The sequence below is a fragment of the Myotis nattereri genome (genome assembly GCF_964212035.1).
Source record: "Myotis nattereri genome assembly, chromosome: 3".
In the NCBI taxonomy this organism is placed as follows: Eukaryota; Metazoa; Chordata; class Mammalia; order Chiroptera; family Vespertilionidae; genus Myotis; species Myotis nattereri.
Window position 1 is genome coordinate 77,429,575 of NC_138077.1, and position 19,499 is coordinate 77,449,073.

The 19,499-nt window shown below is 39.7% G+C and overlaps 1 protein-coding gene across 1 annotated transcript; it reads right to left on the reverse strand.

Annotated features, from left to right (window-relative positions):
• Positions 1-9,996: 9,996 nt before the first annotated feature.
• NFKBIZ (NFKB inhibitor zeta) lies at positions 9,997-18,508 on the reverse strand. The gene is made up of 11 exons (XM_081088126.1): positions 17,508-18,508; positions 16,965-16,995; positions 16,740-16,843; positions 15,821-16,617; positions 15,037-15,142; positions 14,515-14,661; positions 14,282-14,345; positions 13,833-14,002; positions 13,108-13,218; positions 12,810-12,977; positions 9,997-11,336 (listed from the first exon to the last, which is right to left on the reverse strand). Exons 1-11 carry the CDS (start codon positions 17,634-17,636, stop codon positions 11,283-11,285), a joined length of 1,881 nt encoding a protein of 626 aa, XP_080944252.1. The 5' UTR covers positions 17,637-18,508; the 3' UTR covers positions 9,997-11,282.
• Positions 18,509-19,499: the final 991 nt, after the last annotated feature.

Here is a 19,499-nt window from a genome sequence, read left to right on the forward strand (position 1 = left end):
AAAGCTACAATAAGATACCATTAGAAAGGCTAATATTTTAAAAGACTGACAAATCAAGTATTGAGAAAGATGAAGAATAGTTGGGTCTCTCTTACATTGCAATTGAAAGTGAAATATGGTATAATGACTTTCGAAAATAGTTTTCACTGTTTCTTTTAAAATGAAGCATATACTTATCATATGAACCTAATACTTCTCTCCTAGATATGTACCAAAATTAAATAAGAATATATATCCACATAAAGACTGTTCATAGCAACTTTGATCATAATAACCAAAAACTGGAACAACCCAAGTATCCACCAGTAGATGAATGGCTAACAATTTGTCATTAATACAAGAAAATACTACTCAGCAATAAAAATATAAATTAATAAGTGCATCAATGTGGATGAATATCAAAAACATTATGCTGAATGAAAAAGCTCAAGACCAAAAACCACATATTGTATGAATCCATTCATATGAAGTGCTAGAGAGGCAAAACTAAGTGGTAGTGACAGAAATCAGCTCAGTGGTGGCCTGGAGCGGAGGGTGGAAGGAGGAATTGACTGCAGGGTATGTACCAGGGAACTTTCTGGTTGAAGAAAATGTGTTGTCTTGGTTGTGGTGATAGTTACATGGGTGTATACATTTGTTGCACAATACACTTAAAAGGTATGCATCTTATTATATGTAAATTACACCTCACAAATTTGATTTTTAGAAGAATGCCTACCTCACTCTTTAAATTAAAAGCCGTATCTTCATCATCCTGTAATGAGTCATTCGGCAGTAAATTTTATAAGGAACAAATTTATTATGAATCACACACAGGCAGCCCAAGTGAATGTCTAACCATTCTTTTGTCTTGTACATACATCGCTGGAGAAATAGATGCCCGTTAAACTAATAAAACCCCTGCCCATCATCTCTAATTTTAGGCTGCAGAAGAAATTGTAACTTTAGTGCTCATTTCCCAAGTGTCCTCGGTAACCATTTGTTGACGAATTCCTGAAGTGAGTGTGTGTCTATATTGATTTTTTTTAATGTGTTACATATACACAATGGAATACCATTCAGCCGTAAGAAAGGATGAAACACTGCCATTTGCAACAATATGGATGGACCTTGAGAACATTATGCTAAGGGTCTGTATTTATTTTATAAACAAGTTCTACCATTTGAAATTTGGGCTGCTGCAGAGCTTAGGGGTACATTCCCTGAAAAACCTGACCTGTCTCATGGCAGAAGTAACTGCATAGTTAACAAACACTATTGCTGCTTCAGGTTTTATTGCATAAAATTTCTTCTTTTTTAAAATTCTTTATTGTTTAAAGTATTACCTAAGTCTCCTTTTTCCCCCATTGACCTCTCCTCAGTGCCCCCACCCCCCAGCACATGCCCTCACCCACCCACCCCCATCTATGTCCATTGGTTATGCTCATATGCATGCATACAAGTCCTTTGGTTGATCTCTTACGCTCTCACCCCCCACCTTCCCTCATAGGTTAGACAGTCTGTTCAATGCTTCTATCACTCTGGTTCTATTTTGTTCATAAGTTTATGTTGTTCCTTATATTCTACAAATGAGTGAGATTATGTGATATTTATCTTTCTCTGACTGGCTTATTTCACTTTCTCCAGATCCAACCATGCTGTTGCAAATGGTAAAAATTACTTCTATTTTACAGCAGCACAGATAAGCTGTCTTTTTTGGGGTTTTTTGGTTTTTTTGTTGTTTGTTTTTTATTAGTTAAGGTATTACAAATGTGTCCTCATCCCCATTAACCCTCAACCTTCCCCCCCCCACTCCGCACACTCATGCTCCCATCCCCCTGCTGTCCATGTCCATTGGTTTGGCTTATATACATGTATACAAGTCCTTCGATTGATCTCTTCCCCTTACCCCTGCCCTCCCCTACTTTCCTTCTGGGGATTGATAGCCTGATCGCTGTTTCTCAGTCTTTGGATCTGTCCCTTTTCATCAGTCTATGTTGTTCTCTATAATCCACAAATGAGTGAGATCATGTGGTATTTATCTTTCTCTGACTGGCTTATTTCACTTAGCATAATGCTCTCCAGTTCCATCCATGCTGTTGCAAAAGGCAAGAGTTCCTTTTTTTTTTTTTTACCTCAGCATAGCATTCCATTGTGTATATGTACCACAGTTTTCTAATCCACTCAAGAGATAAGCTGTCTTAATCACAGTTCCCTGCTCAAGGGACCTCTTGTAGACTTTCTGAAAACACAAGCAATAGGCAAGTCATAGGCTGGGAGATTTCTAGACTTTCTTTTTCTTAAAATTTTCCTAAAGTAAGGGCACCGCTAACCTGTGGAATGGCCATGTGGGCTAAGATGAGTGCCCCCATTTATTTGAAAACCTCCCTTACCGATTTGGAGTCAATAATAATACAGGGTATTCGCTCTGGCAGCACATAGACTAAAATTGGAACGACATGGAGAATATTAGTGTGGCCCCTGCACAAGGATGACACATGATCCATGTTTTCATATGTGGAATCTTTAAAAAAAAATCATAGGGGTTTAATATACTATTCTCCCTACTTTTGTGTGTGTTAGAATGTTTCCATAACAACAACAACAACAAAAATTATGTTTATTGTTGTAATCCAGGAGTGAAGTCAGAAAAACCCAGACATGGATGATGGCAGGGAAATAGGAAAAACAACAGACTAATTCAACAGACATTTTGACATTGATAACAGATTTGATATAGCAACTTTAGCTGAGAGAAGAAACAAAATTGACTCATTTATATAGCCTTCATAATAGAACTTATCCACTGTCAATAAATTCCTGAATTTTTTTTTAATATATTTTATTGATTTTTTTTTTACAGAGAGGAAGGGAGAGGGATAGAGAGTTAGAAACATCGATGGGTGAGAAACATCGATCAGCTGCCTCTTGCACACCTCCTACTGGGGATGTGCCCGCAACCAAGGTACATGCCCTTGACTGGAATCGAACCTGGGACCTTTCAGTCCACAGGCCGATGCTCTATCCACTGAGCCAAACCGGTTAGGGCTAAATTCCTGAATTTTAAATGAAGTATCTAATTGGTCTGTATGATTGGAATGTGAATGGAAATTAATAATCTGTGTAAGTTAAATTTCTGTCTATATATTTATTTCTGTCTATTGCACCACATGAGAAAACAACAAATTTACATCAAATTTAGGGGGGTCTGTTGGGAAAAATTGACCAATTAAAATAGAGCCTTATTTGGTCTATACAAAAAAATCATTTTGTGGGACCTTAGATGTGTCTCATTTTTTAAAGATACATTAATGTAATATATTATCTTAAAGTTTCCCACAACTTGAGTCCAGAAATTTACATTTTAAAGAAATTTTCCAGGACCCTTTAGGTAGAAGCACCCAAAAGATCCAAATGTTTACTTATTTTCCCAAGTGATATATTTTAAATTTTCTTGAGATAGACATAAAAAGTTGCACCTAATTAAATTGCTGTCCTGAAGATAAATAGTTCTTATTTCCATATCTGCAAGAGCCTAAAAAGGAGAATTGTTTTTTAAATTTTAATGTAATTCTGGAAGGAATACTTCTTGTGAGCAAAAGGGTAGAGATTGATTTTAAAAGATTAATGAAAGTGATATCTAATGTAAAACAAGTATAGAGCCAATTTTGAAAGACAGGCTCTCCATGGGCAGACTCCCACTGACTCAAATGCTCAAACTAAGAAACCTTGAGCCCCCTAAGAGAAGAGCAGTTCACTTCCAGAGCAGTCAACACCTGGGGCTTCCATGCGAGCCAGTCAACAGGTGCCCCGCACTCTTGTACAAGCACTTAAAACTAACGTCCTGCCTGAGAGACATTTGGCTGCAAATACAAAGGCCACATGGATTAAGGTACCACAAATATAGAAAATAAACTGTGATTCCAAACTTAAGCTCCAAAGCAATTAAGCTAAAGGGACCTAGTACTATTGCACAATCTGAAATGTGTCCGGATTGTCAAGCCCAAAGGCACTAAGCTATTTCAACAAGAAACACGTGCTGGATCCAATTGCCAAGTCCTAAGACCTACAGAAATTTTTTATTTTCAGATTAATAACCATATGCTGTCACTTAAAAAAATAAGATCTAAAATAATATATTTCTATGGAGTTTGGATTAATATTTATTGTCTAAAACCACGGATTTCCTTAAGTTGACCCTTCACTTTCAAACATCTGCTTTTTCCAATAAGTGACTACTCTGGTGCACATTATAAGGTCAGATGGTCTCAAACACAGGCATTTAATTTGTGATCATGTTGCTTCCCACATGAGCAACTCTAGGTAGTGTGATCCAAGGTAAAGGGAAGTAGGTTTATTCAAATGTGTACCAGACAACAGAATGACTAATGATAATCTAATAAGCTTTGTTGTAAGGTTTAAATAATTAAATCTCCTCGCAGTCCTTGTATTAGTGTTTTTAATTACAGCTCAATAATTATTTTATTGTTTCTACTAAAGTTCATCAATGCTAAATGAGTCTCCTGGTCAATGCCAAATACAGCTAATAAATAATACAGCTAATAACTAAAATGTAGATACATCATACATTAAATCAATAATTACATAAAAATGATGTTCATAGATTCTGAAGACAGAGTAGAGAATTTCTCAGAAAGAAGTATTCATCTTAGTTGCTTTGTAAGAGGGGAAAAAAATGGTAGCAGAAAAGATTATTAAGCCTCTTTTCCTGGTGTAATGGGCTAAATAGTGCCCCCCTCCTCAAAAAAAAAAGATATGTCCTAATCATAAAAACCTGTGGACATTACTTCATTTGGAAAAGGGGTCTTTGCACATGTAATTAAGAATTATAAAAGGGAGCCTTAAATCCAAAGACAAGTGTCCTTATACTAGTAAACGACACACAGAGAAGAGACAGCGGGAGAAGAGGATAAAGCCATGTGAAGATGGAGGCAGAGATTTGAACTATGCTGCCACAAGCCACGAAATGCATGGAGATGCCAGAAACAGAAGTAGGCAAGGAAGCACCCTCCTCTAGAGCCTTTGGAGGGAGCACAGTCCTGCCAACACCTTGATTTCAGACTTCTGCCCTGTGAGGGAATCAATTTCTCTTGTTTTAAGCCACCAAGTTTGTAGTAATGTATTACATACTCCTAGGAAACCAATACAGTTGAGCATTCAAAATCAGAATGACCTTTAAAATGTGTTTAAAAGAAAGAAAGAAAGAAAGAAAGAAAGAAAGAAAGAAAGAAAGAAAGAAAGAAAGAAAGAAAAACAGATTAGGTAACGCCTGATCTCTCCTTCAAAGCTAAGTTCTATACCACAGAATCCAGCATGCCAGGTACATAATAAACATTCATCAGTTTGCTACCTCTTCCCCGTGGGCATTCTGGCAACCCATTCTGTTACCACCATATGACTAATGCCCAGTCGCAGATCCTTCCAACATCTGCATTTTCTAATTTAGACTAAAACTGTGCACTAGAACCATCTTCACAAATATCTGACAGGAGCCCTGAAAACCCTGGCAATTCTGATTCAGAAAGTCTGTGGTGGGGCCAAGGCATTTGCACATTTATTTTTTTAAAATATATTTTATTGATTTTTTACAGAGAAGAAGGGAGAGGGATAGAGAGTTAGAAACATCGATGAGAGAGATCGATCAGCTGCCTCCTGCATGCCCCCCAGGTACATGCCTTTGACTGGAATCGAACTTGGGACCCTTCAGTCCGCAGGCCGACGCTCTATCCACTGAGCCAAACCGGTTCGGCGGCATTTGCACATTTAATAAGCTTCATAAAGATGCTAATGTCACCAGACATTGGAACCTAGAGTGTTCAGCAGGTGGACTTGCTGTCTGGCTACTCTCTTTCTAAAACCCACGTGGGCTGATAGGCAAAGGAACCAGTGTGATGGAGGGAGCAGAGAGCACAGGGCTGGAGGACAGAGAATACACATAAGAAAGCTAGACAGAAGTACATCTAGTCAAGATGGAGAAATAGATAAACACTGTGCTCACCTCTTCGCACGACCACATAAAGTTACAGCTAAATTCTAGAACAACCAACCTGGAGAACCATCTGAAGACTAGCTGAAAATAAGTATTATAACTAAGGATATAAAGAGGAAGCCATGTTGAGACTGGTAGGAGAGCAGAGACCCTAAATGGGCTGGCCCCACAGCCATGTGTGGTGGTTGGAATTGGGAGGGATATTTCAGCTGTGGAGGTTATCCTGAGGAGTGAAGTGTCCCAGCCTCACACTGAGCTCCCCAGCCTTGAGCACCAATACCAGGAAGCAAAGACCCCACAACATCTGGCTATGCAAATCAGCAGGGATTCTGTCCGTCTAGGTGAGACAGAGGCTGCTGAAAACCCAGACACCTTCTTAAAGGGCCTGTGCACAGACTTACTTGCAGGAGCCCACCCTGGGCTCCAGAAGAGGAACCGCAGCTCTGGAGACATACAGTGAAAAACTGAGTTGTGTGGCTTCAGGGTGAAGGCCGGAGGGACAGCCCTTGTGTGGAGCCCTCCTCCCACACAGCCAGCAGGTGGGTACCATCTTTCCTGTGTTGAGCCCTCCCCACACCTGGCCAATTCTGAATCTGCATTAGCCCATTGAACACCACTCGCTCTGTCCTAACCACTCTCTGAGAGCCCATCCTACCCAACTCATACACCGGAAGAGGCTCTGTGGGCCAGCCTTGGCTGTGCGGCAGTCATTTTTAAAGGCTTTCAAGGTCTGCAGGCTTCATGTGTGCAACAACTGGCTCGATGTGTGCTGTGCTGAGCCGCCCGAGGCTCAGCAAGGTGCCAAATATAAATCTGCATTAACCTCATGAACACCACTCACCCCACACTGGTGTCTTCCAAGAGGCCCCAGAACCAACATACCCAGTGGCTGGCTTTAGACCACAGCAGAGCACCACCCCAATTAGCTCCAATTATGCTAAGTGAAATAAGTCAGCAGAGAAAGACAAATACGATGGGATTTCACTTACATGTGGAGTCTAAAGAACAAAAAAAACACACACAAATAAAACAGAAACAGATACAGTGAACAGACTGATGGTTACCAGATGGGAGAGGGTTGGTGGCTGGGTAAAACAGGTGAATGGATTGAGAAGTACAGATTGGTAGTTACAAAACAGTATAAAGTACAGCATAGGAAATACAGTCAATAATATTGTAATAACTATGTGTGGTGCCAGTTGGATGCTGAAAGTACCAGGAGGGCCAAAGACTTTGTAAAGAATATGATTGTCGCCCTAACCAGTTTGGCTCAGTGGATAGAGCGTTTGCTTGCGGACTCAAGGGTCCTGGGTTCGATTCCGGCCAAGGGCATGTACCTTGGTTGCGAGCACATACCCAGTGGGGAGTGTGCAGGAGGCAGCTGATCGATGTTTCTCTCTCATCGATGTTTCTAACTCTCTATCCCTCTCCCTTTCTCTCTGTAGAAAATCAATAAAATATATTAAAAAAAGAAAGAATATGATTGTCTAACCAATATGCTGTACACCTGAAATTATACAATATAATATTAAATGTAAACTGTAATTGAAAAATTTTCTAAAATAAAGAAAATGAACAGGAAATTTTTAAGAAAACACACACGCACACACACACACACACAAGCTAGAGACACTTTGCGAACAATCTCCACCCGTATTCCTCCTGGACATGTGCCATCCATGCAATGTGTCCAGGTTTACACAGACTCCAAAAGTGGAGTGAGGGCGCTGAGAAAATAAAGCAGAACCAGAATTGATGTATAGCTAATGGATAACAGTATTTGGGGATTAAATCATAAGTTTCATGTGATAAAACATTTATACAATGAAGTATAAAATATGTTGAGAAAATATAAATTTAAAATGGAGCCATAAACTTAAATGCCATCTAAGAAGTATGTAATAAATGTCTACTCTATATCAGGCACTGTGCTAGGAACAGGGCCTCTGATGATAGGACCGTCCCACCCCGCCTCTCAAGGACAGATCCAGGGCACAGCAGAAGAAACAAAAAACCAGCAGTCTGGTCATAACTAATCCAAAACCTTGTGCCCAGGCCCGATCTCAATGGCAGAACTTGGCCAGTGGCTGAGCTGATTTTTCCCTGAGGTTATGTTCAGTACAGAACTGATGTAATCAGAAAATGGAAGTCAGTGGAACTGACTTTAAGTTGACATTTATTAAATGTTATAGAAGTTTGAGGAAATTCTCCACTCCTGACTAAGTAAAAATAGACAGGATATTAAATGTTACTGATTTGATTAACAAATAAAGCCAGAAGATTTGGTCTCTGACACTTTAGGGAATTCCTTACTGACTGCCAAACTACAGTATTAGAGTTAGTCCTTTGCAAAGAGGGGCTGCCCGATTTTTTTTAAAAGAGTACAATTGTGCCCATTTTCATTAACACATCATCAATGTCACTGTTAAATTATGTGGCTGGGTTAAGTTCAGACCATGATGCTCATTAGTTTGTTAAGTATTTAATAATTCTGGCTGAAAACACCACTTCCCCCAGAACCAGTGACCCCAACCAGGATTAGCATAAATCCAATCACTCATTTAACCAATATTTGCGAGTCACTACTATGTGCCAGACTCTGTGCTAGGCACTGAGGTTGTAGCAATGAGCACAGGTAAGTCTTGGCTACTGTGGGGCTCCTTCTTTGAAATATGTTCCATCAAGTGCCACCGCCATACCTCTAAGGCAGATACCGCTCATTAGTCACAGTGCTGTCTCCTGCCAAGCCCTAGACTGCTTGAGGATCTTTCTCAACATGCTACTATGAGAATATTACCAAAGGCAGAGCACAAGATGAAACTTATTAGCCATCCAAATGCTAACCAAACTACACTGAATCACCTGTGGTTCCCCGCAAAATTCTACTGTCTTGGTTCATGTCATTTTCTGTTTCTGTCCTTCACCTCCCTCTCCTCCACCACAATGAACATCCAAATCAACTCCCTGAACAGCTCAAAGGCTCTGCCTTGAAGTTCTCCCGTTCTCCCATTTGGACACAAATTCTTCCTCTTCTGAACCTGTTTCTTCCCCCTTTTATGGTATCTAATAAAGTGCATGTCGTGTCTCTCATGTAGCATCTTAAGGATAAAAAATATCTTTTCTACCTTTGAATTCCTCATATTATCTATCATATGGCTTTGTGCATGTACACACACACACACACACACGAAATCACATGCCTTGCTAAGCAGTGGTTCAATTAATTATTAGAGAACTTAGGTTGATGAAGAGAACACATCAGCTCACTTGGGGAAAAGCTTATTGTGTATCTATGTTCAATGGGGATATATCATTTCTACGCTTCTGGCTATCAAGTTGCATTTACAAGGCAAATTACTCTTAAGTTTGTGTTTATGTAAAAGAAGAAAAGTTGTATTTGATGTAAAGAAATAGTACAGTAGGTTCTTAATCTGAGTCGTGCACTCCCAGTGGCTGTGATGCCTCCGATACTGTATACAGCATAGGTATGTTTTTCCAGGGAAAGGATTCACCAGATTCTCAAGAACTAAATTATACAGTAACTCACTGATGCTGATGGAGATGTTTATGTGTTTGTTCTCACATGTCAAACTGGAAAGACCCCATTTACTGCTATTTCCAGATTTACATCTCTCAGGATGATCCTGGTAATCTCCAAATCGTTTTTCCTATGTTCACTGTGCCCACAAAATAAAATATGAAAAAATGAAGCCATAAAGACTTGTTATTTTTTAGCACATAAATGTCTAAATGATCAACAATATCTATTAATCTTCCATATTTTCAGAATCTAATAAACTTCCATGAACTCAGCAGTTTCTTTGATGTTATGTATGTACCTTTAGGAAACACGTTCTCCCCCCTCCCCCAACAACAACAAAAAAATCCAAATTAAAATGTATTCGCTAAGTTAAAGGTATTCAGATTCATAATTAATAGCACTCTTTCAACCTAGGGAAATATAAACAATGGACTAGGGAAAGAAAATGCACATCCTTAAGACCAGTAGTATTATTGAATTAAAGTTTATTTAAAACCATGCAAGAGGTTCTCCATGAGTGTAAGTAGACTGGTTCATATCATAGCCATATTCACAGATACCAGTAACTGTAACTTTTGTCCACAAGACATACTAAATCAAACAATGTGATTAATTCAAGGTTATCTTTTTTTAAAGAATTTAAGCCACAAAGATGATTAGTCAGTTACTTGTGAAACTTCTCATTTTTAAAAAAAGTATTTTACTAAATCAAATGTATACAATGAATTAGTGAGCAATCAAATCCAAATACATTCCTCAGAGTATGCCAGAGGTAAGCAAAACAATATTAATAGAACCAAGATCACTAAAAAGTAAAGGATTTTTCAATCAATGGTAACATAAAACATCATGGCACATTATCATTGGACATGGAAACCCAATAAGACACGTTTCAATATTGACTTTTTGTTGATCCTAGAAAGCTAAAACAAAATTCCCAACAGAGCAAGAAAATGATAAATTCTAGAAAGTGAGACATAAAACAGTTTTCTCTTTAAGAACATGCAATTCCCTACAAATAATGTCTCATCTCAATGCATGCGGAAAAGCATATTTAAAATTCACACCGAGCTCTGCCAGCCGCTAGGGGAACAACTCTCCATCTGCTTCAACAGAGACAGACAGTGGTTGGGTGATCACACAACTCCTTTGAATGTGTGTAATTTTTAAAAATAGTGACAACTCACTTATTCTTTTCTACTTTATTGATTTACACAGTTCAAATATGGCCATGTTCATGACCAAATATGTACAAACATTTTAAAAAATGAAAATAACAATTATATACAGTTTGAAAAATCAAATTGTAACTATGATACCTTTCACCTAGTCCAATGACTAGAGACTTTCCAACGCCAATAACTATCAGATATTCCATCAGGCCAAATGAAAGTTTACAATTTACCTGCTTTTAAACTGGCAAGAGCTACATGAGCAATGCCATATGCAACAAATGAAAGTCATTTCCTAACCAAAAGCTACTATTAATTGAAATCAATTTTACCATTCATATTAAATTCAGATGTCTAAATCCCAGATACCTGGGTATGAAATATTTAAATCTGCCAAAAGGAATTAAATATTTTTCTTCTTTTCTTTTAATATAATCCACTATATAATAGTGAACTAAATATATTTGTTTCATAGAAACAACTTACATTTGCCAATACAGGGCAAATGGTCTATATACAGATACATTAGGACTGCCTAACTGACAGTGAGTGTTGCCGACCAGGCTCCAAGTCAATAGAGCTAATACGGTGGAGCTCTCTGCTGAATGGACTTTCCCTTCAGGATACGTCGGATCTGGAATGGAAATGAATAGGATTTGTAAGTTTTCTTTTTTATGGTCAGCTTCAACAAGAACCCAGAACCCATCTCATACACACATAAATCCTTAATATACTTCAAGTCAAAACAGCTGTTCTGATACCCAGGAATAAAGTATCTGCACATAACTTCTCGGATCACAGGAAAGCCCCTAGGCCAGCCGTGGGCAAACTACGGCCTGCGGGCCAGATCCGGCCCATTTGAAATGAATAAAACTAAAAAAAAAAAAAAAAAAAGACCGTACGCTTTTATGTAATGATGTTTACTTTGAATTTATATTAGTTCACACAAACACTCCATCCATGCTTTTGTTCCGGCCCTCCCGTCCAGTTTAAGAACCCATTGTGGCCCTTGAGTCAAAAAGTTTGCCCACCCTTGCTCTAGGCTCATTCAGAGCCTAATGATTTAAACACCAGGTTGACAAATTTTCTTAACTGTCTCTCAGTCCACAGCAGATGAAAAGCCACAATTCAGAAGAAAAAGATTAGGGTGGGGAATGCAATTGACAACTGCTGGAAGAAGATACAATGACCACAGTCTGAATGACTACAGTCTGACAACAGAAGAAAAGGAAAAGACCCTCCCCAAAAACTCACACACACCAAAAAGTACAAAAGCAGAAAGGAGAGTAATCTGAGAACATTAAAAGTCAAATGCTGAGAACATCGCTGTATGACTACACACCAAAAACCTGAAGTAGAAGCAAACACTGGGGTTAGGACACTGCCATTTAATATTTCATGATGGTCCCTATCCGTGGAACTTCTGTGAGTCTCATTTTCTTAGCTGAATTCTTATACTGTAAAGTTTTCATAGCTATTAAGTGTATACATGAAAACTTTACAAATTAAAGAGCTCCATCTTAAGTTATGAAGAGCTCTACAAATATGGGTTCCTATAACATTATGGTCATATGAGGGATGTGAATCAAAGAAACAATTAAATTGCACTCCATATATTTTATGATTATGAAAATATGTAATGACCTATCTATAGCCACAATCACCCTCATTTCCCCCAGGGAAAATTTCCATCAAAAATATCTCAAGGTCTTAAAAGATTCAGTTCTTGTTATCAAGAAAAGTTCAGTCATGTGAAACTATTCAATCTCTGAATATAATATATAAAAGCATATGATGAGTAAAGCATAATTTTGTTTAGAGTATAAAATAGTTCTAGGTTCTAAATTGCATTTAAAAAAAAAACCTTCCTATTTCTTATTTAAAATCAGTTACTAGAAATAATTGTAACAGCTGATGCTTACTGAGCACTGACTACGTGCCTGGGACTCTCCTGGACACTCCTACAGTACTGACTCATGTAACACCGACAGACACACACACTGATAGAACCTGCCTGAAGAGCACCTCCACCCTGAACAATCTCACCTCCCTTTATGTTTCAGACCAAGTGTCTGAAAGCTTTGCCTGTCCCTCCTGTCACCCTCACCTGTTCTCCCACAGGGCCATCGGGAACCAAATGCACTGGCTGCTCGTTCTCCAAGTTCCGAGTACTTGGGTCTGCTCCCTTCCTCATCAACAGGCGGACTGCGTCCAACTGCGTCACCCGATACTGCAGGCTGGCAGCAACGTGGAGGGCAGTGTTTCCATTGTAAGCCTGAGACAAAGAGACAAACATGATGCCCATCAGGAAGGGGGACTTTCATGAGAACAGCTCAAAAGCTTGAAAAAGGTGTAAAAAAAGTCACTCCAACTCTTGTGAAGTTACTGAAGCTTTCGAAAGGTACCTTTGCATTCACGAAAGACAGGCAACTGGGCAGCTCCAAAAAGAGGCGAATGAGTTCCAGATTTGCTTCCTCAGCTGCCAAATGCAGGGCTGTGCGGCCGCTTTTACGATCCTTGTTAAAAGCAAGAGGGGAAAGACGTGACCATCCAGACAGCATGCCCAATCATGCTTTTCACCCAGCCTCCCAAATTCTGACTCAAGCCTTCCTTAACCCCAAACGAGATGAAATCTCTCATTCCTGTTAAATTCCTATTAATTTGCCTAGGTGACTCTTATCACAGTCTACCTTTACATACAGGGGGGGCATAAAATGTAGAAACATAGATGATACTGTTTTACAATGTACTGTAATATAATACAATAAATGATTTATTATGCACTCGCCTATGTTTCCGACTTGGCAGCCACCCCGTAGACTTATAATTAGTTACATTCCTCACCTCTTCAATTAGAAGGTCCCTAAGGACCGAGTCGCTGACATTCAGGCCTTCCCCTCGCCCCGAACCCCTAACTCAGTGCATTGTACTTAAGAGATACTCAGCAAATAAACCTCAGTTTTGCAGAGAAAAACTATTTTCCAGTCTAAAAAACAGAAGATTAAGTCTAGATCCCACAATGATGAAGCAACCTTACAAAATACACAAAGTTTTAATCTCTATTTGGGAGCAGGTTTTTGTTGTAACCACTTCCTCCCCATCCCATATACAAACTCTTCTGTGAATTTACCTTAGCCTCCACCGCTGCCCCCATTTGAATCAGACACTTAATGGTGTCAACCAGACTCTTATTCTTCAGTAAAAGCTCCTGAACTTCAGGTGAATGTGGCTGTTCATTTCTCTGGAGTTCATGCACCACAGCATTATGGGCCATGACCGCACAGTGCAGAGGAGTCAGGCCTAGAAAAAGTATAATAAAGCAGCGGTCAAGCATGACATCAAGCCTTTCGGTTGTTCTATAATTACAAACCTTGAGGATAGCCTACGAATGGGCTCCACAAGAACTAGTAAGGCAATCCGAATAATTCCTCCACTGGTTCTTAGTGCTAATTTCATCTATAGAATATTTTATCATTAATTACCTCCCTTCCTTCTTGGTATGAAACTTAATATAACTTTAGAACAAATGGGCCCCTCTCTATAAATGGTTTTTTACCCAATAAAGTGTCATTTGCTTACCATCATAGTTAGTTGCCTCAAGATCCACAAACTGATTGCTCATCACCGCACCCTTCTGAATTGCCTGAAAATTTTAAAAACATATATCTGTTAGCAAGAGACAAGCTATACGGGTATTCTAAGTATTGAATAAGTGAACTCAAAATGGATTATTGCAACCCACATCCAACATCTAATACTCAAGCCCTCTCTTTGGCCCTGTGCTAATGGAAGCCTAGCAAACTGCCTCTTACCTGAAGCACCTGGGAGTGGCCCTTCTCAGCACAGACGTGCAGAGGGGTTCTCCCCCAGCAGTCGGTGGTGTTCACCTGAGCTCCAAGGTTCACCAGATCCTGCACAATAAGGTGCTGATTGGCAGCCACCGCCACCTGAAAGGCACTCTGTGGACATTCAGAAGAAAAAAAATGTTTTTAAAACATGTAACACTATCATGACAAGGAATATGAACCTAAACTAAGACTGAGGGAAAAGCCCACATAGGAAAAATAAATCCTATTAATAAATAATAAGATACTGTAATACAAGAAAACTAAAGTAAACTTAGGGTGTGGCTTTATTGTACCCAATTAGTCTTTGGTGAAATAACTATGAGGTTAATGTTAATAACTTCAAGGTTGACGGTGGCAAAGAGTCACCATCTCAAAGTTCATATTCACTAAGCTCTGTTGGTCTCGAGCTCTGAAACTACCTGCGGATGACTATGAGACTGGCTGTCATTCTCTTCACAGCAGCCACATTTTTGCCCCTTGGCTCACCTGTCCATTGTGCTCTTTTATATCCAGCACGTGAAGTGCATTCATCTTTCTCGCAAGGACGTAGGAAAGTGCCCTTCGCCCTTGGGCAACAGCAATATGGAGGAACCTGGGCGACAAGGAAAGGGAAAGAGGTGAATTACTTCCGATTTCACTCAGTTCACTTAAAACAACATTCCTTCAGTCTCTTTCTTATTATGTTGGTACACTCAACGCATCACAGAGCACAAACTGTCCTGTCGGCTGAGCTGCAACAGGATGAGTCAGACTATGAGTAGGAAGAAAAAGAATGCCAACCACCATACAGACCACGTTAAACCTATTATTTTTAATATTTATAAAAACCCTAGTAAGGAGGTATTATCATTTTACATGTCAAGAAACTGAGGCACAGAGAACTTACATAGCCTGCCCAAGGCCAAAGGTATCAGGACAGATAAGAATTCAATCTACAAATCAACTCACAGTTGACCATGACCAACTAATCATAATCTGATTTTCTCTCTATAAATACAGTCTATGCTAGTCTTTCAAAGCCAATTATTCAAAGAAAACATATACATTTTTATTAACTTAGAAAAGGTAATTTGTTCAGCCAGGGGGAAAAAAAGGAAAACTCTTTCTTGAAATATTATCATTGAACAGCAGTTTCTACCTACAGTCTTCATCCTGATTAGCCAACCATTTGGTAAGGTCTAACTTGGTAAGCCCTAGAGATATCCTCTGCCCACTATGTGCAGCAAATATGGTTTGCCAAAATAGGTACATGAGACAAAGGGGTACTCACGTGTCACCATCTGCATCCTTTGAAAGAAACTGATCTTGGGAGATATTTGCCAGTTTGCTTTCTTCCTGCTCTACTTGCCACTGAAAAAATGACTTCCCTAACTGCGTGGTGTTCATTGAATTTCCGAGGATGTTCTGGAACGGCAGTGAGGTGCTTACAGGCACAGAGCCTGCATCGTGCCCCGCCATGGCCTCACAGGCACTGTGCGGCACCATGCCGAAGTTTTGCAGGTGGGCGTCATTTTGTGGCTGAACACTGGGGGAAGTCTGAACGGGAACAGCAACATTCTCACATTCCCCATGACTAGTTAAAAGGGATGCAAAACTTTGGTTTGGGCAGAACTGTAGTTCTTGGTTACTGAAGAAGTTTGGCTCATAGTTGGGAGACTGGGAAGTTCTGGAATAAGGACTGTATTCCAGAGTTGGGTTCTGGGTACTATAGTGCTGTGGCTGCTGCTGTGGCTGCTGCGGCGGCATGTTCTGGTTCTGAGGAGAATACTGGTACATGGAAGCCTGATCCATCATGTGTGGGGAGCTGCTGACTTGCAAAGGCTGGTACTTCTGAGGTGGACTGAAGATCTGCCCGCCATGGAAGTCCTGGCACTGCTCTCGGGGAGAGCCCTGAGCGGCCACCGCAGGGCTCACCCAGCTCACTTGGACAGTATTCAGGGAAACCGGGCTGTATTCATTCTTGATGTTGATAATGTTCTGAAGCAGATCGGCACTGCTGTCTTGTTTGGGTTCGTTGTGGTGAGCATCTTCCATGCTCTCTGCGGGTGTTGGTGTTTGAGGTGGTGTCTGGAAAGAAAGAAAAAGTAAATTGCACACTCCCTTCCAAAATTATTCCAGGAATAATTTCGCTCTATGGAATATAATTTAATTTCTGAAAGGTATTCAGAGGAAAATAGTGAGACGCTTACCAAAAACTGGGTATGCAGCAAAGCTGGCCTTTTACAAGCTGGTCCATCAGACAACGAATCGGGTCCTTTCCTTTTCCCACTATATGACACAGTGTTTGTCAACTCTATACCCAAAAAAGGAATGTGGAATCTGTGATCATTTTATTTTGAAAATTTTACCCATAAACACACCACATTATTTTATTCTAAAGGCCCCATAATATCTTGAATAGAAGTAATTCTTACCTGTAAATTGCTCTCTGTTCACACCTTGTGTCTATAAGGAAAAAGCAAGTTTCCAATTTAGTATAATATTAAATGGATTTCTGCTTAATAGACATCAATAAACATACTTATCTCTCCCACACTTTACAGCTCACCATAAACCTTTGATGCAGCTGCACTATCAATATTTATTTTCTACCTTAATTTTCATTCTATCTTTCAACTTTCCCCCATTTGCCTGTTCACCTCAGTTCAACTATGTCAAGATAAAATTAATAAGACCATTTGAGTTTTCCCTTTCTAATCAAGATGTTCCATTTCAGTTGAACCCCATTTACTTCTTTGCCCCCAATTTCATTCATTAAATTTCTCTTGTCCACCTACCAAGTGCCTAGCCCTGGGCTAAGCAATAGGAATACGGCAGACAGCAAGACACATATCCCTCCCGTCCTACGGACGTGGTGGTCTACAAAAGACTTACGGGACTTAGGTCAGCAAAAAAAAATAACCCCGACAGACTAATCTTCCTGACCTCTGACCCAAAACAAAAAAAATAGGTGCCACCTTAAAATCATCTGTGGCTTGGCCAGAAGCCTTCTGTTTATGACTTCGGATGTGCAGCAAAAGCTCCTTCACCGAGTTCTTCACACGAACACCTTGAAAGGGTCCTCTCTGCTGCCTTCCAACCCCCATATGGGGCTCAGCTGTTCAAAAGAAAAAAAAAAAACATATGCCAATTAAGTCTCTGCACAGACACAAATCTGAGTAACCTCAAAAGCATAGCTGTCTAACATATAAAGTCCCCAATCACCAGAATGCAAAGCCTTGCCAACTTGCTCTGGTCAACGGCCTACATGTCACTCCCCAGTCCTACTTAAGGTTTGATGCTGCCTGAATGCTTTGCCCCATCAGGCTCCCTAAAGAGTTAAACCTCATCCAACTGTGGTTTCAGGAATCTTCAGAGCCAAGAGACAACCCAAATTAAACCTCTCTGTCTCTCGCCCCTTTCAACCCATGAGACAGTATCACAGATTTGCCACGCTAACTCTCATAGATCTATCATTATTCTTCACTTTTGAAAAACCTTGGGGGATCAAAGGATAAATGATGACTTTTTAGCTTTTCAAACCAAAGGCTTGGTGCCCACATAAAAATGTAAAAGTCTATTAATCCCCTAACCTAAGAAAGCACAAAACAAACTTCCTCCAAAGATCTCAATGTACCAAAGCCTAACAATGAACAATGTCTTAGATGTGTTTCTTATTATTTCGCTCAGTTCAGTCAACTATGCCAAGAAATCTGCTTGAATTCACTCAGATTAAACACATTTCCACACACACACGCAGGATTTCCCCTCACTGACTTTTTGGAACTGCTCACAGAGGCCTTCTAAGTAAAAAGGAAATCTGTAATCTCATTTCACATTTCAACTTTAAAACACACTTTCAAATGTAGGCTGTGAGCACAGCATTCCACTCCTGGCCACTGTTATGTCGTAGCCTCTTGGGATGAGTTCACAAAGTAAACATGCAAAATGTCAGGAAATGAATAATCCAGCCGCCTCACCGACAGCGGGAAAAAGTAAGAAGACGGGACAAGAAACAATGCATAATGTGAATACATGTATATATCATAAATATAGGAAAGAAACAACTTAATGACGGGGCAAATTAAATGACCAGTTAGTTTTACATTTAAGTTTAGGAATAGCTTGCCAGAATCTAACACAACATTTCTCTGGAATGACAGGAGTTAATAACTCAACGTCACAAGGAGAAAAATGCAGTTTGAGAAATCCCCTATGGTTATGCCGTAAACCAGGGAAGTAGCAAAATAGTTTCAACCAGATGAAAGCCAAATGTGGGAGAAAAGGTTCTAAACACACACACACACACACACACACACACACACTTTTTACATACAACCAAGTGGATTAAAGTACTTCTTTAAATGAAAAGGGAAAATCACTTTTTAAAAGAAGACAACCGAAACAGCAGCGGCTGGCAGTGAGGAACACCTAAAAGAGAACATTCTTTAAACCCTGCTGATTAGATTCTCCAACATTTGAGATTGTCTAGAGGTTCTTTAGTCTACCCACTGTGGCATCCTGTTTTCCCCCAAATTATGCAGCTCCGTTCATTAAGAAAAGAAAGCAACCAGCCCTGGCCAGGCAGCTCACTTGGTTAGAGCTTCTATCCTCCCAAATACACCACGGCTACGGTTTGATAGCTAGCCAGGGAACGAACATACACGAATCAACCAATGATGCATAAATAAGTGGAACAACAAATCGATGTTTCTTTTTCTTTCCCCCTTCCCCCCCCTCGAAATTTAAAAAATGAAAGAAACTAACCAAATCACAACCAAAGAAAGAAAACATTGTTTCTTTGCTAGATGTGGCTTAACCATTCTAAAGCACACAGAACAAAACCGGAAGCACAGAAAACTAACTGGCCAGCCGCACAAACTAAACATACATTGAGTTGGTTTTCAGTCCAGCTTCACCTTATTACATCTTGTTAATATCGGTTTCCTTTCTTGAACATAAAGTCCTTT